Source organism: Lycium barbarum, chromosome 6 (assembly GCF_019175385.1).
Source record: "Lycium barbarum isolate Lr01 chromosome 6, ASM1917538v2, whole genome shotgun sequence".
Lineage (NCBI taxonomy): Eukaryota > Viridiplantae > Streptophyta > Magnoliopsida > Solanales > Solanaceae > Lycium > Lycium barbarum.
The window spans coordinates 115,226,647-115,254,039 of NC_083342.1; the positions used below are offsets into that span (position 1 = coordinate 115,226,647).

The 27,393-nt window shown below is 36.5% G+C and overlaps 2 protein-coding genes and 2 long non-coding RNA genes across 6 annotated transcripts; 2 read left to right on the plus strand and 2 right to left on the minus strand.

Annotated features, from left to right (window-relative positions):
- Window positions 1–1,521: 1,521 nt before the first annotated feature.
- On the plus strand, window positions 1,522–4,061 carry LOC132600024 (uncharacterized). The gene is made up of 3 exons (XR_009567104.1): window positions 1,522–1,789; window positions 2,542–2,592; window positions 3,710–4,061. It is a non-coding gene; the product is annotated as an uncharacterized LOC132600024 (long non-coding RNA).
- Window positions 4,062–6,481: 2,420 nt separating this feature from the next.
- Window positions 6,482–9,154, plus strand: LOC132600025 (uncharacterized). Its single transcript, XR_009567105.1, has 3 exons — window positions 6,482–6,749; window positions 7,502–7,552; window positions 8,670–9,154. It is a non-coding gene; the product is annotated as an uncharacterized LOC132600025 (long non-coding RNA).
- Window positions 9,155–15,701: 6,547 nt separating this feature from the next.
- LOC132645683 (uncharacterized) lies at window positions 15,702–18,158 on the minus strand. The gene is made up of 3 exons (XM_060362813.1): window positions 17,681–18,158; window positions 16,256–16,402; window positions 15,702–16,052 (listed from the first exon to the last, which is right to left on the minus strand). Exons 1-3 carry the CDS (start codon window positions 17,927–17,929, stop codon window positions 15,909–15,911), a joined length of 540 nt encoding a protein of 179 aa, XP_060218796.1. The 5' UTR covers window positions 17,930–18,158; the 3' UTR covers window positions 15,702–15,908.
- A 1,097-nt stretch (window positions 18,159–19,255) lies between these two features.
- On the minus strand, window positions 19,256–22,835 carry LOC132645684 (uncharacterized). 3 transcript variants are annotated; one of them, XM_060362815.1, is made up of 4 exons: window positions 22,137–22,812; window positions 20,372–20,518; window positions 20,006–20,190; window positions 19,256–19,523 (listed from the first exon to the last, which is right to left on the minus strand). In XM_060362815.1, the coding sequence occupies exons 1-3, from the start codon at window positions 22,383–22,385 to the stop codon at window positions 20,047–20,049; spliced, it is 540 nt and encodes a 179-aa protein (XP_060218798.1). In that variant the 5' UTR covers window positions 22,386–22,812; the 3' UTR covers window positions 19,256–19,523; window positions 20,006–20,046. The 3 variants fall into 3 exon arrangements, with proteins under 3 accessions (XP_060218798.1, XP_060218799.1, XP_060218800.1); XM_060362816.1 differs by lacking the exon at window positions 20,006–20,190 and having other exon boundaries at window positions 22,137–22,835; XM_060362817.1 differs by lacking the exon at window positions 19,256–19,523 and having other exon boundaries at window positions 20,029–20,202; window positions 22,137–22,830.
- Window positions 22,836–27,393: the final 4,558 nt, after the last annotated feature.

Here is a 27,393-nt window from a genome sequence, read left to right on the forward strand (position 1 = left end):
GAGTCTATGAAATCAATAATCTATATAAATATATAAAGCAGGGCATAGGCCCTGCTGATGTGGCAGGTCTCACAGTCCAGGAAACCTATTTTTCTATTTTCTCAGATTTTTGCCATTTTACTCAAACATTGCCTTTTTAAAATAAATAAATTAATATTTTCCCATCAAAACCGCTCCCTAATTGCAACTGTAACGGTTCACTCATTCTTTCCAACTTCCCGCGCCTCTTTGTCTTCCAAACTACACCTCTTATTTTGATGTGTCCTCTTAATTAGGGTTCCTGTTCATCTCTTTTCATAATGAAATTCAACTATCGAGCACAGAGAAGAAACCAAACGAACTTCTTGACCCAGTTAATCAAAGGCTGCATAGATTTCAGTGAAACCACAAAGGTAATAAGTGAATTCTTTGAATCAATTTTTCAAAATCTTTTCTAAAATTGACTTTTGATTCGTTACACCTATGGAAAATTCCCACTGTTGAAAATTTACACTCTAAAGTTTGCATAATGGGTGTCGAAGAAGTTGATTTATTCGTCTCTTTTACATCTCTATTTGAGTATTCGTGACTAAATTTATCCTCAACTAATCAGTTGATATTTGGAATTGTTAGCTTTTATGGGATTTTGTTTAAGTTTTCACTATAAAGGTTGGTGCTTATCTCCCTTGGTTCAATTGTTCTTTAGTACATCTAATTCTAAACAAAAAATGCATGCATATGACGTAGTGCAAGGGTCTGCAAGCAATTTCCTTTTTTTAAATCATTGAACCCTCTTTTCGGAAATGAATTTAGTAAAAAAAACCTCTTTTCAAAATAAAAGTGTAAATATCTTATCATGGTTGCGTAATTAATAACAATCAACAACGTTGTTAAGAATGAAAGGTTCGTACAATGGTTATTCTTCTTCAAAACAATAGTTTTGTTCTTAAATCCAGGAAAAAGGGCTTTTTAAAAGTTGAATGGTTATTCTTCTTCAAAACTATAGCTTTTTCTAAGTTACAGGAAAAAGAGCCTTTCAAAGTTGAATTTTCATTATTTTTTTTCCCGCTTTTATTCCTTTAAGCCAAGAGTGTTTAGATACAACTCCAATTACATTTCAGTTCTTTTCTCCCTTCCTCTATATAATAAAGTTCTTAGACATTTCAAGCTAGGTGTTATATCCTGCATTTTCGAACGTCGAATTATTTGTAAGCTGAGGTGGGGCCCACACATCAATATTTTTTTTGGGACATGTGAAAAGTTATATGAATCGTATATGTAAAGTTAAACACAACCCGTGAAGGGCCCTGGGGCCAAATCAAAGTGGAAGCCCTCCAAACGAATATTTTTAAGAAAACGTTTTCGGATGACCTGACTTGTAGGGTCAAAACCGGCATTATAAGTTTGGAATTTGGGAAACGCCCAGAAATAAAAGTTGTAGATAATTGAAATAGCTTTCCAACGGTAGGTCGTGAGCTCCCAGGCGACGTCGGTACAACGAGATATGGACATTCTAAGGCGGAAAGGTCAAGCTGGGCAGTGAAATGGGCCCAACCCGATTCCAATCCGGGTCAGGCCCATTTCCTTATTATTTAAGGGAGTTTTCAGCCCCCTCCTCCACATTTCAGATCAGAAAATTCCATTAGAGAGAGAGAGAAAACTTCAAGGCTAAGAAGGTCATTTTGATCAAAATCCGAGCTCCGAATCCCGAAGCTCATGAAGAGAAAAACGTTGTACGTTGCATTGCCTTCAATTTGAGATAAATATTGGTCTTGGGGGATGAAATTTTCGTGGTGGATCTTCTGATAAGGTATTTATAAAATTCCTTTTATGTTATTAAAGTGTTTATTTAGAGTTTTAACGAATTAGAACGGAGAAAACAGCATTATAAACTCGTTTGTTGTTTTGTTGAAATTTATGGGTGAGGGGCTGTTTTAATTGAAATTGATGGACTGATTTGAATTAATATTTTGGTTGTTTTAATCATGGATTATGTGAGGAGAGTGAAGGAACTTAATGGTTATTAAGTTGTTGTAGGAAAACATACAACTTTGTTATGGTTTATGTAAAAATGGAAATGAAAGTATCAAGAGGAAAATTATGATTATTGTGGATGAATTTGGAAGATGGAAATGTATAATGAACTTGTATGTTGAAGATTAGGAAAAATTGGAAAAGTAGTAGCTTAATGGAAAGTTTGAATGTTCGCATACCTTATGAATATTGGGTGAAAATGGTATGGATGCTTCCGATGTATGTTGTAATGAATTTGGTGGGTGATGAATATCAAAATAACAAGTTTGGTTTGGAAATGTAAGTTTGAAACGAAAGATGTGTCGTTATGCCGAAACGATGGCTAGTGATGCCATAGTGTGTGTTTTAATGTCTGTTGTTGTTTTTGCTGTTGTTCTGGGTTGTTGTGTAGTGAATTGAGCCGAGCTAAGTCTCGGGGATGTCTTATATACAGAGGAAATGCTGCCGAAATTTCGGTAGGCAAACATGTGTTAAGTTGGATTATTGAAAAGTTTGAAACTAACAAATAGTAAACTTGACCATTTCTAGATTTTGGATGAAATTGAAGTCGACGCCAAGCGAGCGTAAGGCGCTATCGAGGTATGTGAAGCACTTCCCTTTGTTCCTAGACATGTTCTGGATGTGATAGGCTCGACCGCGAGCCTTAAGTACGACTCCGTTCCCCGGAATTCGAGACGGAAAACCGCTCCAATTCCTTCAATCCAATTGAAGCTATTTTCTTACAATTGCCTTTAAAATGAATTTTTGTATGAAACTTCCCTAAACGGAGTCGGAACACTTCCAACGATTACGGATGACCTCATAAGGTCTATTAGCGATAATTTACATATGTTGCCTCGAGTTGGTCCGAGGCGGGCCCACAAGGCCCGATATCTTCTGTAATACTTTAAATACCTCCATTCTGTCCGATTTTCTCAGAAAACAATTGAACTATTATTTTGATTATGATACAACTATTTTTTATGAAATTCTTACAAAATGACTTCTGAACATCTGAGAATTCGATTCTGATAATGATCTGTCGTGCCTTCCCAAGTAGGATGTAGGCGCGTACTATGCATACTATCTGGATACTCTGATTTTGGCTCGCCATTTGGCACCCTTCAGTCTGATCGAGTCTGTATGTGAGTCTGTATGTATGTGGTTTCTCATGGATCTGTTCGTGGCTGTCTCAATGCATTCCTTCACTGCGTCCCGGGCCAGGTTCTGTTATCGTGCATATTTCTCTGCATTGTTCACCGCGTCCCTCGGCGTACGGGCCGGGATCTGTATGTCTGTATGATACTATGATCTGTGTATGGGGATGGCGGCCAGGATGGCATATGATCTGATCTGATTCTGTCTGTCCACCGCGTCCCGTACTAAGAGGGCCGGGTTCTGTTTACCGCGCCCCCAGACAGGGCCGGGATCTGTATGTCTGTATGCATGTGTCATCAGTATGTATATAAGCACATGCCTCTGTATGATTCTGTATGGTTCAATATGACTCTGCACTACTCTGCATGCATAATTCTGTCTGTCCGTCTGAATTACGACTATGTCTGTATGTCCGTATGGATTCTGATTCTGTATGTCCGTTATATTTCTGTGATTCCGGTTCGGACTAAGGTTGTATCTGTTGTGTTTCTGCTTTACATACTCGGTACATTTTTCGTACTGACCCCCGTTCTTCGGGGGCTGCGTTACATGCCCGCAGGTACAGGCGCACTCGGTGACACGCCGCCAGTCTAGGGCACAGGTTCTGCTATCTTGAAGAGCTCCTTTTGATTCGGAGCATGTACTTTGGTATATATATCTTCTGTTTTCCGTATGTTCTGTATGTATGGAAGTTCTGGGTACGGCGGGGCCCTGTCCCGTCATACGATTCTGTATGTCTGTAGAGGCCTGTAGATAGATGTGTGGGTTACGGGTTTCGTCTGTATATTAGCCTTATCGGCTTATCTGTAAATGTCTGCATGTTTAGGTATATATATATATGTTTGCGCGCGTGCCGTATCTGTATCGGCTTACTTCTCTAATATCCGTTTGAAAAAAAAAAATCTGTACGAAACGAAATTCGGTCAGGTAGGTATGTACGGGTACCCAGCTAGGGTGCCAGTCGCGGCCCACGGGGTTGGGTCGTGACAGAAGTGGTATCAGAGCGGTTAGTCCTCGGAATGTCTACAGGTCGTGTCTAGTAGAGTCTTGTTTATCGATGTGTTGTGCACCACATCTATAAACAGGAAGCTACAGGGCATTTAGGATGTTACCCTTCCTTGAATCTTAGATCATGCGACAGAGCCAGCTGTAGGATATGAATTCCTTTCGACTAACTTTTAATTTCAGCCAAAGGACGGCATTGACAGAAGGCAATGGCTGATGATATTGGAGGCCGCACAGTACTCAGGTAAGCAATAATATGAAAGCTATGTGTCGTAGAAGTTGTTAGAAGTGTGGCAGAAATATAAAGGTAAAGATAGAACAGAAAAGTGAACAGGAAAGTGCCTCCGACGCCGTTTGAGTTGGGCACGTGTGGTAAGTGTCGACGACGTAATAATTCTTATTTGAAGTTATCAGCCCGTGTGGCTGCGATACGATATGATATGATATGTATGTGTGTATATATGTGTTGGCCCTGTGCGGCATGGTTGGTATTTCTGGTGTACAGGTTTCGGATAGTAAGAAATACAGAGGAAACTCTGCCCAAATTTTTCCAGGAATATGGAGGTAAATATGTAGATTGAGTACAAAAAGGTTCCGCGATACTCGTCGGAATTTAGTTTTCTTCTGTTGCTGGTTGGAGAGCATCTTACGGTAATATTTTATCAGATTTCGCCGACTATTTGGAGACGGAATTTGTGGGATGAAGACTTAAATCTGTGGGTTGTCTGTAATCATATGTATATGTGTATGAAAGTGAATATTGAAGATTCAGAAAGGCAACAGGGTAATGGTACGACTTAGCCGGGGGTGGGACCCGCTACGAGAATTTTCCGAAAATTTGCTAAGACCCTGATTTGACCTAAAATTATGTGACAAAGGTCCTGCAGGGCAATTGACGAAATTATATCAGCCCTAACGCGTCAAAATGCGTGAAAGTTTTGGGGTTAAGCGTGCTCAAGCCAGAGCAATTCTGGGATGGGTGACCCCCTGGGAAGTAATGCAAAATGTTGCACAAGTGTAAGTATGATAGATATAAATGAAAATTTGGGGTAATCTAAAGGAAAAGAGAATGTATGGAGTAATTAGTGCCCTTACAGGGGTCGCGCAGAACGAGACAGACTAAATGGGCAAAAAGAAAAGGTGCAATACCGCTCGGGAAATTGAGCAGATTTGAATAACAGTCAGAGACGTTCGCCAGTAAGATACTAGTAAATATATCTGTATGTGTGTGTGTATAATTTTCGTTTGGTGCCCATATGGATCAAGAGCCGAGTCCCGGCAACTAAGGTTGTGATAGATGAAGAATAGTAGGAAAGGTGAAAAATAAGAAGTGTGAATAAGGGGAAATCTCCGAAAGAGTCGATAAGCGACACGCAAGACGATTTGTATGATAACTTGGCAAACAAGTTCACCAATAAGGAATTTTTTTTTATAAATCACTGGAGCCTTAATAGGAGTGATCTGACTCTAATTCGGATTCTATCTGTTATACTTCTGCACTTCCGATTCTGATAAGGCTCTGCCTATTACGCCTCTATACGTCTGATCTTGATCACACGTCTGTCTCATACATCTCCGTATGTCTGATTCTAATTACGACTCTGTATGATACATTTCTGTACGTCTGATTCCGATTTCGAATCTGTCTGATACCTTTCCGTACGTCTGACTCCGATCTCAGATTTATCTGACATACTTCCATACATCTGGCTTCGATTATGAATCTGTCCGATATGCTTTTGTGCGTCTGGCTCTAGTTATGAACCTGTTTGATGTAACGTGAAATTATGATAACGTTGTAAGGAACCGAGAAGTGTGACAAGAGGTGAAAGATGTTGATGGCAATCGTAACGTTGAAAGGAATTTTGAAGGAAAGAAAGGAACCTCCCCGAAGTGTCACGAGACCCCCTAAGGTCAATCGAACATTCGAGGACGAATGTTCTAAAGGGGGGGAGAATGTTATATCCTGCATTTTCGAACGTCGAATTATTTGTAAGCTGAGGTGGGGCCCACACATCAATATTTTTTTTGGGACATGTGAAAAGTTATATGAATCGTATATGTAAAGTTAAACACAACCCGTGAAGGGCCCTGGGGCCAAATCAAAGTGGAAGCCCTCCAAACGAATATTTTTAAGAAAACGTTTTCGGATGACCTGACTTGTAGGGTCAAAACCGGCATTATAAGTTTGGAATTTGGGAAACGCCCAGAAATAAAAGTTGTAGATAATTGAAATAGCTTTCCAACGGTAGGTCGTGAGCTCCCAGGCGACGTCGGTACAACGAGATATGGACATTCTAAGGCGGAAAGGTCAAGCTGGGCAGTGAAATGGGCCCAACCCGATTCCAATCCGGGTCAGGCCCATTTCCTTATTATTTAAGGGAGTTTTCAGCCCCCTCCTCCACATTTCAGATCAGAAAATTCCATTAGAGAGAGAGAGAAAACTTCAAGGCTAAGAAGGTCATTTTGATCAAAATCCGAGCTCCGAATCCCGAAGCTCATGAAGAGAAAAACGTTGTACGTTGCATTGCCTTCAATTTGAGATAAATATTGGTCTTGGGGGATGAAATTTTCGTGGTGGATCTTCTGATAAGGTATTTATAAAATTCCTTTTATGTTATTAAAGTGTTTATTTAGAGTTTTAACGAATTAGAACGGAGAAAACAGCATTATAAACTCGTTTGTTGTTTTGTTGAAATTTATGGGTGAGGGGCTGTTTTAATTGAAATTGATGGACTGATTTGAATTAATATTTTGGTTGTTTTAATCATGGATTATGTGAGGAGAGTGAAGGAACTTAATGGTTATTAAGTTGTTGTAGGAAAACATACAACTTTGTTATGGTTTATGTAAAAATGGAAATGAAAGTATCAAGAGGAAAATTATGATTATTGTGGATGAATTTGGAAGATGGAAATGTATAATGAACTTGTATGTTGAAGATTAGGAAAAATTGGAAAAGTAGTAGCTTAATGGAAAGTTTGAATGTTCGCATACCTTATGAATATTGGGTGAAAATGGTATGGATGCTTCCGATGTATGTTGTAATGAATTTGGTGGGTGATGAATATCAAAATAACAAGTTTGGTTTGGAAATGTAAGTTTGAAACGAAAGATGTGTCGTTATGCCGAAACGATGGCTAGTGATGCCATAGTGTGTGTTTTAATGTCTGTTGTTGTTTTTGCTGTTGTTCTGGGTTGTTGTGTAGTGAATTGAGCCGAGCTAAGTCTCGGGGATGTCTTATATACAGAGGAAATGCTGCCGAAATTTCGGTAGGCAAACATGTGTTAAGTTGGATTATTGAAAAGTTTGAAACTAACAAATAGTAAACTTGACCATTTCTAGATTTTGGATGAAATTGAAGTCGACGCCAAGCGAGCGTAAGGCGCTATCGAGGTATGTGAAGCACTTCCCTTTGTTCCTAGACATGTTCTGGATGTGATAGGCTCGACCGCGAGCCTTAAGTACGACTCCGTTCCCCGGAATTCGAGACGGAAAACCGCTCCAATTCCTTCAATCCAATTGAAGCTATTTTCTTACAATTGCCTTTAAAATGAATTTTTGTATGAAACTTCCCTAAACGGAGTCGGAACACTTCCAACGATTACGGATGACCTCATAAGGTCTATTAGCGATAATTTACATATGTTGCCTCGAGTTGGTCCGAGGCGGGCCCACAAGGCCCGATATCTTCTGTAATACTTTAAATACCTCCATTCTGTCCGATTTTCTCAGAAAACAATTGAACTATTATTTTGATTATGATACAACTATTTTTTATGAAATTCTTACAAAATGACTTCTGAACATCTGAGAATTCGATTCTGATAATGATCTGTCGTGCCTTCCCAAGTAGGATGTAGGCGCGTACTATGCATACTATCTGGATACTCTGATTTTGGCTCGCCATTTGGCACCCTTCAGTCTGATCGAGTCTGTATGTGAGTCTGTATGTATGTGGTTTCTCATGGATCTGTTCGTGGCTGTCTCAATGCATTCCTTCACTGCGTCCCGGGCCAGGTTCTGTTATCGTGCATATTTCTCTGCATTGTTCACCGCGTCCCTCGGCGTACGGGCCGGGATCTGTATGTCTGTATGATACTATGATCTGTGTATGGGGATGGCGGCCAGGATGGCATATGATCTGATCTGATTCTGTCTGTCCACCGCGTCCCGTACTAAGAGGGCCGGGTTCTGTTTACCGCGCCCCCAGACAGGGCCGGGATCTGTATGTCTGTATGCATGTGTCATCAGTATGTATATAAGCACATGCCTCTGTATGATTCTGTATGGTTCAATATGACTCTGCACTACTCTGCATGCATAATTCTGTCTGTCCGTCTGAATTACGACTATGTCTGTATGTCCGTATGGATTCTGATTCTGTATGTCCGTTATATTTCTGTGATTCCGGTTCGGACTAAGGTTGTATCTGTTGTGTTTCTGCTTTACATACTCGGTACATTTTTCGTACTGACCCCCGTTCTTCGGGGGCTGCGTTACATGCCCGCAGGTACAGGCGCACTCGGTGACACGCCGCCAGTCTAGGGCACAGGTTCTGCTATCTTGAAGAGCTCCTTTTGATTCGGAGCATGTACTTTGGTATATATATCTTCTGTTTTCCGTATGTTCTGTATGTATGGAAGTTCTGGGTACGGCGGGGCCCTGTCCCGTCATACGATTCTGTATGTCTGTAGAGGCCTGTAGATAGATGTGTGGGTTACGGGTTTCGTCTGTATATTAGCCTTATCGGCTTATCTGTAAATGTCTGCATGTTTAGGTATATATATATATGTTTGCGCGCGTGCCGTATCTGTATCGGCTTACTTCTCTAATATCCGTTTGAAAAAAAAAAATCTGTACGAAACGAAATTCGGTCAGGTAGGTATGTACGGGTACCCAGCTAGGGTGCCAGTCGCGGCCCACGGGGTTGGGTCGTGACACTAGGTTTGAACGACAAAAGTCAAATTAATTCTGATATCTTATAACTTTGTGTTCATGTTACTGTGCAGACAAGATTCAAGAAAACTGAATTGCTTTCTTTCTCCATAGAGGGGCTCTATATAAAGTTTTTTTTAATCTTTCTAGGTATCCATTGTTTATTTTCTATTTATTCTTCTTGGTGCCTCCTCTTCAGATTTGGTCATCTAATTAACATTATGCACGTCATAGAGTAGTACTATGCTCATTTGCTGTTTCAGCAATTTAGGAGAGAAATATTTTTATTGTCTGCTGCATTTTGTTATATTCTAATCTTAGGGGTTTTGTAGTACATGTATGGTGCATTGATTATCTGTTGTTTGGTATATTGAATAATTATAAGCAGAGAAGAAACGGTCAGAAGAAGCCAACGTCGAATAAATCTTCCCACAAAGAAGAAGGCGAAGGTTGTGAAGAAGCTCCACGTTCCTATTTTTGGACTACTATATGTTAATTTTCCATTAAGTGAACTTTCAAATAATATGTATGCTAACTATGAGAGTCTAAATAATACCGATCTTTTACCTTTCAATAAAGAATATCGCAGTTTGTACTCTAAAGGTTAACTGAAAGTCGTTTCCTTAATTCGATAACTACTGAAAATATATCAATTTATGGATGTTGATTGGTATGTAGGATACGTGGTTTTTGCAGGTTGAATCCTGAGGAAATATTGGTTGAAGCAGAATTCCTACAAGCTTTCATTGTTATATTTGGAGGTTTGACTTTCATTGTCAAGTTCTTCTAGATGACATATTAATTTGTATACACTATCATCAAAAGTATAAAAGATGAATGTATCGCTATTAATGTATTTTTACCGGTTGTAATATGCTAATATTCTATTTACCTATTAATTGTATATATATTCAAAGAGAAAGCCTGGCAGTCTATACCTTACAACCATTTTAGTAATAGATGACCTCCAAGTAACTTTGATTTTCTGTAGTAAATTTGGAAAGCATATAGGAAATGACTTCAATTAGTCCCCATATCCTTTTGTGATGTATAATTCTAGGATCTAGATTTTGCAAACATATTTACGGCTTTTCTTGGTTTAAATGCTTTAAAAGTGAATTTTGTCTTTGGTATTTATTTGACTAACACACACATGATCTTTGTTGTGAAGAAAAATGATGAAATTTCCACGTTTTATGCAACAGTTACATTCATCGGCTACAGTGATCTGGTGAAATGTGCTTCCATCGAGGTACATGGAGAATGGAATTCTTAAGGATCATCTTATGGATCAGACGTTCCAAATTTGGATTGGACACAAAGGCATGAAATTTGCATAGGATCAACAAAAGTATTTGACTATCTTCATACTGGTTTTCATAAGGCAATTATCCACCGCTATGTCAAGTCGTTGAACATACTGCTTGACGAAAATCTCTGGGCTAAAGTTTCTGATTTTGAATTATAAGAAATTGGTCCGGAAATTGATCAAACACATGTTAGTATTGCAGTGAAAGAAAGTTTCAGATATCTTTATCTGGAGTATTTGAGAAGGAAACAATATATATATATATATATATATAGGCTGGGAATAGCACAGGATGAGTTGGCACCTCTCTAAGGCCTGGATTCCTATTTATCTTTTTTGTGGTTTTTTTGCATTTTCCCTTAAATACTTCATTCTCCTTAATACACACCAAAGGTCAACAGTCATGACTAATTAAAGCCACTAACAGTCGTTTCAGTCCCCTAATCCGTCAATTGGAAAACCCAAAGACCTCTTTAACTTGCCTGCATTTCCAACACAACGACGAAGAAGAAACCAATGGTTTTGCAAGATGCAAGAGTTCTTTCCATTCTCTCTCGGTCAAAGCCGCTGCAAGAGGTTTCTCTCCACCGGTACGCAACTACTTTCATCCCCGTGTCCTAATCTAATAGAATGAAATTTTTTCTCTTTAAACTTCTTTGTTCATCTTCTTCGAATAGTTATATACTCCATTGGTTGCGCCAAATAAGTGACTAATTTAGATTCACTTAGTTGATCTTGAATTTGGTAACTTCTACTTTTAATTCGATCAAGAACTAACAAGTGTATTACTTAGAATTCCTGGAATCTGATATTCTCACTTTGGGTTTCTCTTTTTTGTGTAGGGCAAATGACTTTGAAAAGTGGTTAATTTATGGAATAATTGCAGGTATCATAGGCATCTTTGTAACTGCGCTGCAAGTTTTTACACTTGAAGATTGGAGTTTACTTCCTCGGTCCAGTTGTTATATTATTAGCTTCTAAATTGCATTCATATGATCCAATGCAAGGTTCTGCAAATAATTTCCTGTTTTTTAAGTTTTTTATCCTTCTTTCTGCTCTTTTCTCTTTGCATAGTGTCAGTTTGTATTTTTGTATTGTTCAATGTTCTTATTTCGTTTTCTTGGTAGAAGGTTGAAATAAAATATAATGAAATGTTAACTGAACTTGGAATTGGATCTCCACGAGAAACAGTATATGATTTGGGAGTTAGTGTTCAAACTCCCAAAAAATAGGAGGAAAACGATGTTTACGGGCAATTATTACACAACTTAATAATTCAAGGTTTATTGGTAGAACCTTTCGACTTCTTAATATTATTCAGCCTATTTGAACTATTTTAGGGAAATTATAGTTTGCTAGGCTATTATTTTCATTCATTTATAGTATGAGAAAATAAAAGTAGGAGTTACAGTGATCCACATAAATACATAGATGAATATGGTCCTGTTTAATTCAGTAATGCCTTTGTATTTTAGCCTCTATATGCACATTTATGTGGCTCACTGATAAATTATGAGTTCACTTTTTCTCCCTGTGTCAAGTTTAGATATTCTTTAGGATTTGGTTAGCATGATCTGATGCTCCTTTCTCAAAATATCCTCCAATCCAATGAAGGTACAGTAATTAGGAGAGTTGCAGCCACATTTTTGTTTCTGGTGGAGCCACTTTAAAGTTTAATCATACTTACATTACATATTTTATATTTCTCAGTTGTTGCTAATGATATTGCAAGATGCAACCCCCAACCTTGATTACGATAGACTATGAGAGGAACAAAGCATTCTCTAAGGCACTTTTTAAATACTTGACTCTTCACCTGATAATGTTGTTGACGTTAGTGTTTCCATTACTTTTACTCCTTGCTTTAATTTTGTTGTTTGTGGAAATCCTAGCATTTAATGGAGAGTTTAATTAAGTATTCAGCTGCTATTCGACGGTTCATCTAATAGAAACATTTTCCATTTGATATGTGTTGCTTTCTGATGTTTTTGTCGAATACTTCAGCAAAAGAAGGCATAGGACGACTACAATGTTATGAGATGCAGTTAAACAGAGGTTATTTTTATACTTCTTAAATTTCTTTGCATTGTGCTTATGGAGTTGTAATACAACATCAGGATGATCCCCTCCAAGAAGTAAATTGCCAAATTTACGGCTACCGATGAAGTTTCATGGCCATGTGAAGAGCAAAATTAGTAGCTAATCAAGAATTTTGATTTTTTCAGGACCCTTCCAAGTAGTAAGTCACTTTATTTCCTTTCATTCCTACAGAATGCATCTGCTGACTATTGTTTGCTATCCAGACAAATTTGACTTGTGTATTTTTTTATACCCACAAGTTTGGACTCTCGAGACAAAGATTAAAGATACATTCTCTTTCTAATTGAAGGGGGGAAAAGCACGAAGTTGGGCTTCATTGGAAGAGTTTACCTTGAAATGTGATCCTACATTAACTCTTCAACAATGGTCGTTGGCTGAGTAAGGTTTCAAATAGACTATGGTTTCACCAAGAAAAGGCCAAACCACGATGCCGGGTGGAAGATTTAGGATATTCCGTTGAATAAGTACAACGAAGATTGGGAAAACAAGAATAGCAAAAAGAGAGTCAGACATGGAGACCGGCTAATGACTTCACTAGCTCGATGTATCCTTTCTTCCTCTCTGTTGCTGGAGCAGATAGGGAATAAGATAAAAGTTATAGCAGGTTAATATGTAGTTTAAGTATGTTCCTGTTGTAGTCAATTTGAAACTAAAGTGAAACAAGAATTGTGTTTTAGAGCAAATTACAAACATGCAAGTACTTTTAATACATCAAACATAGGATGCCAAATTTCGAAAAAGTATCGTCTTAGATTTGTTATACAAATTGCATTTCTTTTTAACAGGATTAGCCAAATTGTTTTAAGTTAAACATCTTATAATATGACATGAAAGTGTTGTAGACTATTTATGTGAAATGATTACATTGAAAATTTTGGAGCTAATTATTGAAACAACCGACTGAAGATCATACTTAACATGTTGATCTTTTCAAACATTACTTGATGTTTAATTTTATGACCGCGCGAAGCGCAGACAAATTTACTAGTTGTAGCTATTACAAAGAACAATCTTATCGGAAATTGGTGTGGGATGAAGTTAAAAGGACATCCTCCATTTTAGGGAAGAAAGAAACTTTTCCTTAGTAGTATTATTTTCTACTTCAGTCACAATTAGAAGTTTGTAATTGTATGCAATTAATTGAAGTGGTATAACTTTTTCTTATGTAATTCGTCTAATATATCGAATATTCAGCTTGATAGTTTCCTCGTTTCTTAATATATTACAACAAAACATAGTTTATACTCCCTCCGTCTCAATTTAAGTATCTTTACTTAATTTCCTTTTTGGTTTATCTCAAAAAGAGTGTCTCTTTCTATATTGGACTACACAAATATTTAATTTAAGACTTTTTGGTTTGTCTCAAAAAGAGTGTCTCTTTCTATATTGGACTACACAAATCTTTAATTTAAGACCACATGATTCAAAAGTCTCCTTTTGTTTGTTAAACTTCGCGTCAAGTCAAACTAAGACACTTAAAATAGGACAGAGGGAGTATGTAAATAGAAGCAATATAAGCAACATCAGTTATATATGATTTCAAATGCTTCAAATCTTAAAGTTGTGTTTGTGCTTAAGAAGATGTGGCCTCCTCTTTTTACGACCGCATACATATCAAAAAGTAATTAAAGTAGTATTTTGTAGAATTGTCGTACCAAAATTCGGTTAAATATGTCCTCTTTAGAATTGCTCGTAGATCATCATCAATTTTATGATGCACGCCTTCAAAGAAGTAGTAGTTAATTGAGATATCAATAGAGATACTTCGTAGTGATTGTAATCGCTAGATTTAAATTGACGTATATAAATCACAATTGCACGTATATATAAGTGCCTTCTGTTTGATTCAAAATTATGATTTTGTTCATATATGTGAATTTAACAGAACATTACTTAAATAGTGTAAATGTAATCGTACGGAATATAATTCGACAATTGTAAAAGGAAGAAAACAAAGGAAAAAAAAATCATAAAAAGATCTTCCCTTGTCATCATAAAATTACTCTATTATGTTCATCAGTATGAAACTTACACGGTAACTAGTAAGAATAATAAAATTAAAAATCACCACTCAACTATAACAATAAAAGACAAAAAAAAAAAAAAAAAAAAAAAAAAAGATCACCACCCAACTATCTAAGTTAACTGAAGCAAAGAAGATTAGAAGCTTAACTGAAAGTAGAAAAAAGCATCTTCTACACTAAAGCACGACCAGTGTGGCAGTGTTCCGACTTGAATCGTCAATCATGTCCCTCCGATAAATAATTCAAGAAGCAAGCATGAAAGGAATAGGAAAAGTTGGAGCACTAAATAATTGAGACAATTAAGTTTCTTATAATCCAATCGTCAAATCTCTCTTTAATAAAGCAAACAAAGAGTCCAAATTCACATGCATGGTGATAATGTCTTCCACATTTATCTTTCTTCCGATTCTTACTATTATTTTACTTCCTTTTTATTATTTTTGTTGAATGTGTACTTACATTTTTACATTGAATGCAAAATTGAACAACTAACTTTTGCAAGATAGGTAAAATGTATAATGAATTACATTATGTTATTAGGTGCAAACATATAATAATTCCTATGTTACCTAAATATAATGAATATAACATTCTGGATTATTGTCTCTAAATTTTTTTACTATATATAAATAATAATAGCATTTCTTAGAAGAATATAATTTTTTGTTAAATTGATCAAATGAAATTTGTCCATTCTAAATTATTCAAAGTAACTACTCAAATTCTCCATATTTTTGCAATAGATATTGGAAGGTTAAAGCACTTCCATGACACTGAATACATTGATTGCATTAAGTGCTAGGCTAAAACACCACATCAGTGTTTTATTATTTACCTCATTCATTTATAACCTCATCTTATTGGAAGGTAGATTTACTTTTTGCTACAAAAATATGATAGTAATGAACATTAGCAATTTTGTCTTTCACAAAAAGAGTTTCTTATGCTCCTTTATTTGTCTAGACTAGATCTCCTCTATTCCATTGAGGCTGTGTTCATCAGAAGAGACATTTAAGTTTTCCTGTAAAAATGGATGCCATAGTTGCATCGCTTATTTTTTAGTCAAAAAATTCTGTGTCATGTCCTTGTCATTTTTGCAGTATAGGTAGTATTTAATACAGCACTCCAGTGAAAATGGAGTTTCATTGGACACACAGCTAATACAAGATTGATGTACATGACCTTTCACTTCATTCTCTTTCAATAAATCATAGTAGTTCAATTGTGTATTCGAGATGTAAGTATTGCTTTGGTGATTACAGATAAGAGTCTGAGTCTCACATTCATCTACTGATGCTAATCAATGATTTGCCATCATATATTAGCTGGCTCTGCTGAACGTGTTTAGCAAATGTATCGACCATTAGTGTTGAGTTTGAGTTCATAAACTTGCGACGGGCATATGATAGAATGTCGCATTAGAGGTGTAAACCAATTTCCCCGAGTCCTTGAGACGAAATTCAACTGCAACTACAGTTAGGTTCCTTCCACTCCGAATGACAGACCCATCTACTATCACCTCTGCCTAGAAAGGACACAAATACAAAAGGAAATAAATATAATTAGGCAAAGAGAGAAGAATGAAATTTCTTTTTATTTTTCATATAGGTGAAGGAAGGGGGGAGGAGAGGTACACTATGATGTACATTTGCTCTGAACAAAATTGTTATACAATAAAATCTAGTGACATGAGGTAAGAAGAGCTTAAATGAAAGCTTTAATACTCACATTCCTTGGAGCAGCAGAGATATATGACATTCCCAATTCTCCAAGAAAGAGTTCCTTATCCTTTGCCACAACAGTTCTGGCACAGGCAATTGACACCCTCTCTGCGACAGCTCCAACTGCTCCTCCATGCATGCTACGATAAACATTCTACAATAACAAGGTTGCACACTCGGTCAGTACTCCAAAATTTTGGCACTCCATAAGTGCGCGTTGAAAGCACTGAGATGATATCTGATTGAAATTGGGGGAAGCATCACACAGAAGAGATATGAGTTTTGAGTAATCCCATTATTATTATTTTTTATCTTCACATTTTCTTTTTATTGTTCAGATCTTTATCCAAGAAAAAATGTCTTCATCAATCCTTATTACTCTCAAGCCCCACTTGAAGGTGAGCTGATCAGATGGCAAAGGAAGGAAGGAAGTACAAGACTAAAGCTGAGAGCAAGCCATCCAACTTAGGAAGGCAACCAGAAGAAGACGAAAGCACAAATCAAACAAAGCTGTTTTATTGTTTTGCAAAAGAACATTGGAATCTAATATTCCAAAAGAATCCATACGTCTGCAAATTCAAAGGGCTTACCCACGAAATCATCCTGGCTAGTACAGGTGTAAAAGGAGAATGGGCATATACCATACCCAGAATTTTTCCAAGGACTTTGAGTCTAATTCAATCAAAAAGTCAGCTAATGAGGTGAGACGATCATATAAGATACAAAAGCAATATGGAACCGATACCCTTTATGCGCTCAGGATTTGTATTTGAAGCATGCACAATATAATATTGCAAGCACTAATATGGGACTAATTTAACACCCTCTATCTTGAGCGTGGATAATATAACATGGGGGGTGCAGATGAGGGTACAACACTAGGTAAAGCGAGAATAAGAATGGGTCTTACTCAACCCAAAAACTAGCTAATCAGGTGGAGATTGATCAAAACCATATAAAAATGTAACAATCCATATCCTCGATCAATGTGAGACTCTAAACATTTCTGCTAAGAGGGTTCACACCTCGAACCTGTGATCTAGATGTCATCAAAAGAGCAACTCTACCGTTGCTCTATGGTTCGCCCTCACCTATATGTCTGCAATTGCGAAAAAAGAAAAGGAGTTCTATGTGCTGGTTCTGACATCTCAGAGATCCATTACACCCTCCAAAAAAAAAAGAAGCAGAGTGAAGCAACAAAGCAAATAACTTCCACACATGATGATCTTTCAATAGTTCAGCAAATCACATAAAGAAGTATGCTTAACTCCACCCTTTGAGAGCAGAAATCTCAACCCTTAATAATTTGCGAAATTCTTTACTCCACAGAAGTGGAAAGCTAGAAATTCAAAATGAACTTAACCCAAAAACAACAAAATTGAAGATCCCATCATCGGAAATGAACAAAGAATGAAACTTTAGAACTTTTTACCGAGATAGCAGGTTTGACAGATAGAATGCAGGTGACTTTGCCAGGGTGGATACTGTGGACCTTGAGGCAACCGCGAGTAAGTTCAGAGAAGGAGTCCTTAGCATCATATTGGGGTGGAAACTTGGCCCTTTGGAGTCGCACACAGGTAAAGACAAGATCCACCAAAGTAGCTGCTTCCTCAGATAATTCCTTGGAGATGATTGTGTCTTTGGTGTAGAAACTCTTGGGTTTTGAACTCTCTTCCCCCATCTCTTTTGCCTCCTACCCTGCTGAATCTTGATAGAGATATATATGTATATAGATAACCTAAGAACTTTGATATCCAATCAACAAATTTCCAACCAATTTTAAACATCCAAGTGCATTGATTTAGTTCATTTCATCGACCCCTTTTTCGCCATAACCAACCTACGAGGGTAGTTGAGCTTCCCGGGACCACACTACGAGGGCCAACTCACCATCAAGTGTGTTTTTAATAAAAAGGAAGTCATAATTTAAGTCGGTAAATGAACAATATATAGAGCCCGTTTGGATTAGCCCGAAAAAAATGGCTTTTAAGCATACTTTTAAGTGCTAAAAGTCATTTTATAAATAAACAGTTACGTATTTAAATAAAAGTACTTAAACTATTTTTAGAAGTAAGGTTAGTATTGAAATTAACAAAAAATATAACGGATAAAAAGGTAAAGTTATTGGTTAAACCAAAATGACTTTTAAACTAAAAAAATAAGTTGAGGTTGAGCAACTTCTTATTTTTAGCTTAGTTTAAACACTTTTTAACTTAATTTAAGTCATTTTCTATTTTTGTCAAACACTAAAATAAGTTAAAAATGGCTTATACGTTAGTGTGACCAACTTATAAGCCAATCTAAATGGGTTCATAATTGAGGTATTAAACTCGCAAAAAAATAATAATTTAAATGTATTTTTAATCATTAACTCTTTTTTCTTTTACCAAAAAAAAAGCCTTTGGCATCCTAGCTTGACGGAACATGCTACTATGAATACTTGACTTGTTTGATTTGAATATCTCGAGGCATAAATAAAGTAGTAATTTATTATATTACCCATAATTATTATAAGTTATCTAATATTGAAAAATGAGTTGAAAATCATTATAGGACTTGATAATATGGGTAAAACATATATAAAAGGGTAAATTATGTCTCAGTTTCCAAATTGAACAAGTAAAAACAGACATCTATTTTTTGTATAATGAACAAGTAAAAGTAAACTGAGGCAGCAATAAGTTTGAGTTTACCTCCAAAAATCAGTCTAGCCTCCTTTTTTTTTTCCTTTCCTTTTCACTGGATGGTAAGACACCATATTATACTAGCATGGCTTTGAAACTCATTTTCAAAAAATTTAGGAAGTATCAGTTTTTGAGTGATTTTCGAGTAAAACACTAATGTTTTTGAAGATTCCAAACTTCTATGTTTCAAAATTTTTAAAATTAAAAAACTTAGCCTTCATTTTGTTAAAGACAAATGCCAGATGTCCTTACGCTTGGGCTTCGCAGTCATGGTAAATCATTGGAAAGGCATCAAGAAGTACATGATGTTTGGTGAAATGGTCTTGGACTAAAGGGATGATTATCATGCTCATTTCTAAACAAGAGTTTCCTTACTCAGTGTAAAGGACTATATATGATGCCATCAGTTATCTGCCAAGAGATTACATCGCTATTTGGCAGAAAGGTAGACAACTTTATTTACACAAATGTTTTTAACCACCAGAAACAGAATAATCTTTGCTCCAGCAACATAGCTGAACTCTTCCAGATTTTGATAAAATCGCGAAACATTGCCAGCCCTTGATATTGTGAGTTATCTGGTCTTTCCACCTGTTTGCAGACCGAGATTTTGTTTAGGTACTTTTGTTTACATGCAAATATGCAAGAGCAAAATGTTAAATAGACATGCCATTACCTTTATCAGTTACAAACTTTTACAGGATTTTGAGGTGTTATTTGTTGAACATCAGAATATAACCATTGGGTACACAAATGCAAAGGAAACACAAGTTTTGGAACCGAACAAGCCAATTGATCGAGAACCAAGCTGATGGAAGTTCACCGAAATAGCAGAAAAAAGTAGTATGCTTTAATTTGACCAACTCCTCAAAATAAAAGTACTTCAACAAACATTTTAAATTTCGAGCTGATGTTGTTTAGTTCCAAACCTTGTCAACGAGAAGAAAATGCACGCATTATCAGATTCCAAACTGGTTACTATAACCAGATGCAGTAAAATATGAAGCAACAAGTGCACATTTAGAGGCCAGAGAAGTTTTAAGGATACATATTTGAAGAACTGATATACATACCAGCAGGATGTCTTGGCTTAATGTGTTGAAGCAGGTCTAGTTCATAAACTTGCTACAGGCATGTGATAAAATGTTGCATGAGCGATGTAACTCAGTTTCTCAGAATCCTTTACTCTAAAATCCAGTGCAACTACAGTCAGGTTTCTTCCACTCCTAATAACGGATGCATTAACTATTACTTCTGCCTGTCAGTACCCCTCCAAAAAGAGAAAATAAATTAGAGAAAAGGCAGGACAGGTATTAGACTGCAAGACATGAAACATTGCAGACAAACAGCTAACTTATTGTGTTGACAACTATATTTTTAGACCTCAGTAAACAAATAGCATGGCTAAAATAAGATAATTCTAATGCCTAAAGACTCACATTTCGAGGAGCACCAGAGAGATAAGATATGCTCAATTCTCCAAGAAAGAGCTCCTTATCCTTTCCCACAATAGTTCGGGCACAGCCAGTTGCCACCCTTGCTGCTACAGCTCCAATCGCTCCTCCATGCAGTGAACCATAGAAATTCTGCAAGGAAATTACTAAACCAATGTGTTCCAACACTTACCAGAAACGGCTAAAAACCGAAGAGAAAATAGTACACACTTGATGCAATGGATTACAATGCAACTTGGAAGTTGATAGTATCCGCAGAAAAAATGTAGCATTACACAAGGTAGACAGCACACACATGGAAACTGAAGGAGGTTAGATAGAGATGTCAAGTATAATAAACAATGGAAATGGCTTGAACTCACTTCTTTTTCCGCTTGAATACAAACCCCCCCCCCCAAAAAAAAATAAAACCACCCCCACCACACACACACAACTAACACACATTTTTCTTTTTGTTTTGCCAGGAAATACTATAAAGTACAGCAAACTCTTCAGTTTCTTTCTCAGCCCATTAACTGGAATAAAAGCAGTTGTTTCAATTCCAAAGTAAATGAAAAGTCCATTTGATGAAATAGATCAAATAGAAATTTCACAATTGGGGATCCCTCAAATCCAAGGTAATATCAACACCATGCTAAATAAATGCAGATGCCATCTGATATCTAAAAATCCAAGTACTGAGAATCTCAACTTCAACCGTCTCCTTCAGTCTCACTTAAATATACCCCAAAATGATATCTGTCCCCTAAACCACTTCCTATACGCCTCCAACCATCCACAAAAAAGTGAAACAGAACGAGCCAGATGCTCAGATATGCAGAACGGATTAACTTTTTCAAGCCATTGAATAGAAACCAACTTGTCCATATAACCGGTGACTTCTCCGATTTGCTCAAGCTTGTGGAAAAACCTGGTGTTCTAAAGACACATATATGAGAAAACTAGGATCTCATTAACCTCATCATCTTTCTCAATCCTATTCAATACCTAACCTTCTGAAATCAGGACACTGGCGTAGTAGTGTTGGGATTTAACAGGTGCTGCTGCCTACCCACCATAAAATAAATTTTTAGTTCTATCAACGCTTGTTTTCCACGCTTAAATCAATTGTTAACTACACTTCATTCCCTAAGTTTCCACACCTAGGGGATATTTTTCCCAAAAATTAATGATTTGACGGTAATATTCAGAAATTGTGGACCCAAGAGATTTTCCTATAGCAGGAAACTTTATCATCAATCAATCAACTAGGCTCAATCCAAAACTAGCTGGGATCAGCTGTATGAATCCTCTGTAATCAATCCAGTCCATTTGGGTTAATTTCATTCCAATACTGAAGAACAATTAGTCATTTTAAGACAAATGAAGTTAGAGACTTAGAGGTCCTCTAAATTGCAAACTTATCTTACTTGACTAAAAAGACTCAAGTAGATAGTATCCCAAAACCTTACGCTTCATAAAACAACAAAGCCATTCAAAAAAATTCTTGGTCAATTGACTCTCATAAAGCATAAAATGTTACTCCTAGTAATCAATTTAGGATGAAAAGGGTAAAATTCTCTTCTCTACTGAACTGGTAATCTAAAAGCCTCAAATAGCAGAAGGATCCCAAAAGCTTAAACAACATGTAACACAAAAATCTGACACGTTCCAAGAAAATGAGAACCAAACAAAATTCAAGAAAGACTCAATTTTTTCAACCAACCAACATATATAATAAAGACCCAATAATAAAAGATCAATTGTTTACCATGATAGGAGGTTTGACAGAGACAATACAAGAAATCTTGCCACGGTGGATGTGTTGGACTTTGAGGAAGCCACGGGTGAGTTCAGAGAAAGAGTCCTTAGTGTCATACTGTGAAGGAAAGGTAAGGTTGAATACCCCCATGCTTTTGAGGAATCCATTGAGCTTAGAAATAGAATCTGGAGACAAATCTTTGGAGATGATGGTCTTTTTGCTCTCTAGAACAGTTGGGGCTGAGCTATTTTCCCCCATCTATTTGGTGGAGCAATCTTTTATGACCAATATAGGGCTAGATCTAATTTGGTCGCTTATACGTATACTGGTGAGAACAATCCTGTGCTGTGCACGGGCTCAATGTGTATTCATAAATTTAATTTTTTTTAATTAGTATTGATTAAGTAATTTAGGTAAGAAATTTTAATGTTTAATGCACGGAAGGATTACAGAAAGTCAAGAGCAAGTTTTAAGAAACACTTCCAAGCATATATACTTAATTACAACATTTTGATCACTAATCTGAAAAGCAGATACAAAAATAGTTGGACAGCTACGCTATAAACAAAAAGATAACAAAAAGGTACAAAGTTAACAGTGACAAACAAAGACTTAAATGTCAAATTGAGGCATTAAATGTGAGACCCGCATTGAAAGATAGAAGAAATTTCAAGAGGTGCAAATGCAGCGTGTGGCATTCCAATTGAAATGGCGCCCAATCTGTCAACTAATTTATACACGGGTGATAAGGCTATAAGCACAATGCCTTCAAAGCATATAAACGTGATTTTCCGAAAATACCCTCTGCAGCAAGCAGGCATGTAAACGAAGACATGTTTGCTTGAGCTATACCACTATCACTTCTTATATAGGAGAATATATATTACTCCATGGACTATCAATTAGGCTATAGGGGTGGCTCAATAAGATCGGAAGCTTAAAATCAACTTTAATGAGAGAACTTTTTTTTCTCAATATTTTTTAAAAGAAAAAGTAACCTATAAATTTATTGTAGGTAAGATCTTGAGTTCGAGCCTCGGAACAAAAAAAATCTTATTAGAGAGTGCTTCCTTCTTTAACTGGCCTTACATGTTTCAAAATCGAATTTATCGAAACATTTAATACAAGTATCCAACATCGGATGAAAAAAATGAGCCCCCGAAGCCTAAAGCCCCGCTTTAGTGGCTTGGCCCTCTAGCTGTCCCTAGCTACACGTATATAAGTTTGCTAAGTTTGGCGGTTTAAGTCCAAGGCTAACAGAATCATCATTCCATAACAATTAAGGTGAGCAAACTTTTGGCAAACACAAAATGTGAATTTTTTGACTTTTTGCTTTGCATTTTGGATTTTGGATTTTATTTTCAGTTGTGGATTTTATATTATTGAATTTGGAATTGAAACTTTGTTGAAAATTAGAAATTTTTGTACCTTATATTTTTAACCTTACCTATTAGACATAAGAGCAAATGCTAAATGCTATATCTGCTGATCAATAACTAGAGCCAAGGGGTTTCAGCATAAAGAGTCACTCCTCTCCCTTAACTCCCTCCTTAATTGCTCCAGTATGATAAATAATTAAGCTCAATTTTTACAGTACTATCATAGAAAAGGAAAAGCCCAACACAGAAGCCAAGAGCTTATTTATTGTTACTTCTTCAACAAAAGCAATTTTCTTTTATGAGGACCTTCCTTCAACAGAATCAATGGGATCGAATCTAATTTCGTCCTCTCCCTGTCACGCTCAGCCTACCACTCCGTAGTTTAGTATCATAACCAGGGGCGGAGCTAGCATGGTAGTCGGGGGTGCGGCCGAACCCAGTAACTTTAGTCTAAACCCTCTATTTGTGTTGAAAAATTCATTGAATATGTATAAATTGTTAATTTAGAACCCTGTAACTTAAACGAATTAGAATCCCGAACCCACAAGCTTCAAATCCTGGCTCCGCCTCTGATCATAACATTTGCAACCTCCGCTTGAAAGTCGGAATTAGCTCAAGTACAGGGCCCTCAACTAAAAGATCATAAGTTTCATTCCCGACGTTACAAACTCTTTCATTACCTCTTTCACGGTGGCTGTTTATTCTGATTCATCAACACACCGGCTAAGAAAAAGTATGTAAGTGATAAGCTTTCCAATTCTCATGCCTTGAGCACGAGATATTTGCTCCAATTTTGTGAAATGAGATACAGTCAAACCTCTCTTTAACAGAACTGTCGGGTCCGAAATTTTTCAGTTGTTATAGAGAATGGTTGTTATATACTTATAACAGCATTGACATTTAAATAATACTTCGCTGTTATAGGCAAAATAGATGCCTAAAATCTAATTTTCATTTATTTAATTGACAAATTCTAAGCTTAATCACACTTTGTATAATGAAGGAAAACCGTTTAATGATGAAAATATATATATATCTATCTATATATATATATATATATATATATATATATATATATATATATATATATATATATATATTCATATGATATTTTTTGTCATAAATAGTGTATTAAATGATCAAATATTTGATCAAAATATCTACTTTTATTATTGTTAATTATATATATATATCTATTTTTATAAAGATGGTTAATTATTATATTACCAAAAAAAGAAGATAGTTGTTATATGGAGTGTAATTTTACAAAGAGCGTACTGGTATAAATTTGGATGTTGCTTTTATAGGTGAAATGCTATTATAGAGAAGTAAAATATAACATAAAAAATCGGTTCCGAAAAAACTTGGTTGTTATAGAGAGGTGTTGTTATATGCGGGTGCCGTTATAAAGAGGTCTGACTATACTTGTTACACCTCGCAGTTCGGACGTTGAGTTCCGTAGGTGTTAACTGCTAAATTGTGAACACTCAAGTGATATGTGCCTATTTTATGGTTATAAGGGTTTAAGATCATGTATGAGAAGTATCGAAAGGACTGGAGGGCAAGTGAATGAAGGAAATTAAGTTTGTCGGACTTTGGAGAAAATATGAGGAGCAATTTTGGTCCAATTTGGCGGACGAATATCTCTTATCATATGAAGTGTTTTAAGGTGAAATAAAATCCTAAAATGAAGTTCGTCGAGTCTAATTTCCAACGCAACAAACCGCTCGTCGATTGGACTTCGAAGTAGAGAATTATAGACGTTACAAGTTCAGCTGACAGAGCAGAAACGCGTGCTACAGTACTGCTACAGTAACCGACTTGCTACAGTAGTAGTACTGTAGCACGCGTTTCTAAAGGAGTTTGGTTTAAGGACTTAAGATAGGTATATGACGATAAGTCTAACGGTAGTATAATTTCTCTTGAATGTAAATTTTCAAGTTCGGGAGAATAAGCGTTAATTCGTAAGAGATCAATCAGGTATGTTAAGGTTAAACCTTTCTTTCAAAGGCATGATTCCTATGTTTTGATTCCATACATGACATCCATAATATTTTTACCCCTAGAAATGCCAGAAGTCTATAGTTTCTGAAAAATCTTACGATGACTCCAATCTTAGAGATTTTCAAGCCTAAGTTTCTAGATGATTTCATGAAGGGACTGAGCGTGCTATATAACATATGGCCTCAGCTTATGTCTGAGCGTGCTATATAACATATGGCCTCAGTTTATGTTATGGATCATTCAAAGTGAGACATGATGGTGGTGACGATTATGGTAGTGATGAAGATCCTTATCATCTAAACGAACCCAGCAAATAAACGAACTCCAATGACTCTATTCCTAGACAGTGTAGGAGTATTCGTATCTTTGACCTCTTGAGTCCCGAAGGGGCATCCATAAGTTGTGCAATTTCATAATGTTGTCTAATTCCCGAAGGGGACATTCAAAGGGTTTTCCCTTTCCTATGCATTTTACATTTAAGTTTTGGAGTCTCGAAGGAGATAAATGAAAAGGGGAAGAAGTTCCCGTTTTGCGTTAAAATTTCTCCGAAGGGAGTCTTTTGATAGTTTTCAAAGATTTTCATGCATTCGCATATTTACATACATGCATGACATCATTTCATGGAGAAGGGAAAAGGGCTAAGGCGTTATATACGCAAACCACCTGATCAGCTGGTATACGATAATTATGATGCCCGAAGGGGCTGCCCCAAGGGGCCATTATGCTATTATGCCCGAAGGGGCTGCGAGCAGGGTGAAGGCATGCATTATATATATATATATACATTATATATATATATATATATATATATATATATATATATATATATATATATATATATATATATATATATATATATATATATACACATACTCATGCTGCATCAAAAGTTCATATGCACGTACATGTTTATCAGAGTTGGTTACAGGTACAGGTTGAGTCTGTTACTCTTTTATCATCCGAGTCGAGATATATTGTTTCAATTCTGCCTTACATACTCGGTACATTATTCGTACTGACGTCCCTTTGCCTGGGGGCGCTGCGTTTCATGCCACGCAGGTGTATACAGATGAGTAGAAGACATTGGCTATAGGATGTTCCCATGCTATCAGCTGGATCGGTGAGCTCCATCTCAGTTCGGAGTGTCGCTGAGTCAAAGTACTTATGTTATGGTATTTTGTATATGTTAGAGACTTTGCAGACAATGTCCTGTGGATAGTGCGTCGAGGAGTCGATAGTGGTATAAAGCGACCATATAGGTCGATGTGTTTTCAAGCTTTATTTTTAAGGATTCTATTGTGACTAAAGGTTTTCTTGAATTAACGATAAGGGAGAAGTCCCTGATTTGACAAAAGAGTTTTATTGAAAAGTTTTTTTTTTTACCTGACAGAAGCGTCATTTCGTAGATTAAAGGTTCACAAAAAGTTGTGACTCATGGATGGAATGGTAGTATGGCACTTAGCCGAGTAGGGTCTTGCGTGTCAGTCGCGGCCCTCCGGTTTGGGTCGTGACAATACTTCACCTTACTAAGGCCTCATTTGTTTTCATTAAAATTAAGACGTTTGAATTTGAATGCACATCTGAATGATTAAGATGTTATCTCTAGGTCTGAACACTAAATGATTAAGACTGTTTGTTTTTCAACATCTGAATGTGCATAATGTATTTATTTAAACATAATAAATATACAATTCAAATAAAAAAGTAACTAAATATTAGAAAATAAATACATATTTAATAAAAAAAATATTTGATAAAAAAAATGAAACATTTATGTTCACTAGTAATGGTGGAGATATTTTGTAGTCGTGGTAGGTGGTGAGTGGGGATGGGTGAGTGGTTTAGGGTGGAGGGGTGGGTGTTTGGGGTGTGGGGTGGGAGGT

What these genes read in the sequence shown, in the direction of transcription:
- LOC132645683 (XM_060362813.1), bottom strand. Translation starts at nt 17,929, where the DNA reads ATGGGGGAAGAGAGTTCAAAACCCAAGAGTTTCTACACCAAAGACACA. An exon ending in CTGTCAAACCTGCTATCTCG is followed by an intron (nt 16,403 to 17,680) that starts GTAAAAAGTTCT and finishes TTGTTATTGTAG; the next exon opens with AATGTTTATCGTAGCATGCA. An exon ending in TCTCTGCTGCTCCAAGGAAT is followed by an intron (nt 16,053 to 16,255) that starts GTGAGTATTAAA and finishes TGTCCTTTCTAG; the next exon opens with GCAGAGGTGATAGTAGATGG.
- LOC132645684 (XM_060362815.1), bottom strand. Translation starts at nt 22,385, where the DNA reads ATGGGGGAAAATAGCTCAGCCCCAACTGTTCTAGAGAGCAAAAAGACC. An exon ending in CTGTCAAACCTCCTATCATG is followed by an intron (nt 20,519 to 22,136) that starts GTAAACAATTGA and finishes ATTTCCTTGCAG; the next exon opens with AATTTCTATGGTTCACTGCA. An exon ending in TCTCTGGTGCTCCTCGAAAT is followed by an intron (nt 20,191 to 20,371) that starts GTGAGTCTTTAG and finishes GGGTACTGACAG; the next exon opens with GCAGAAGTAATAGTTAATGC.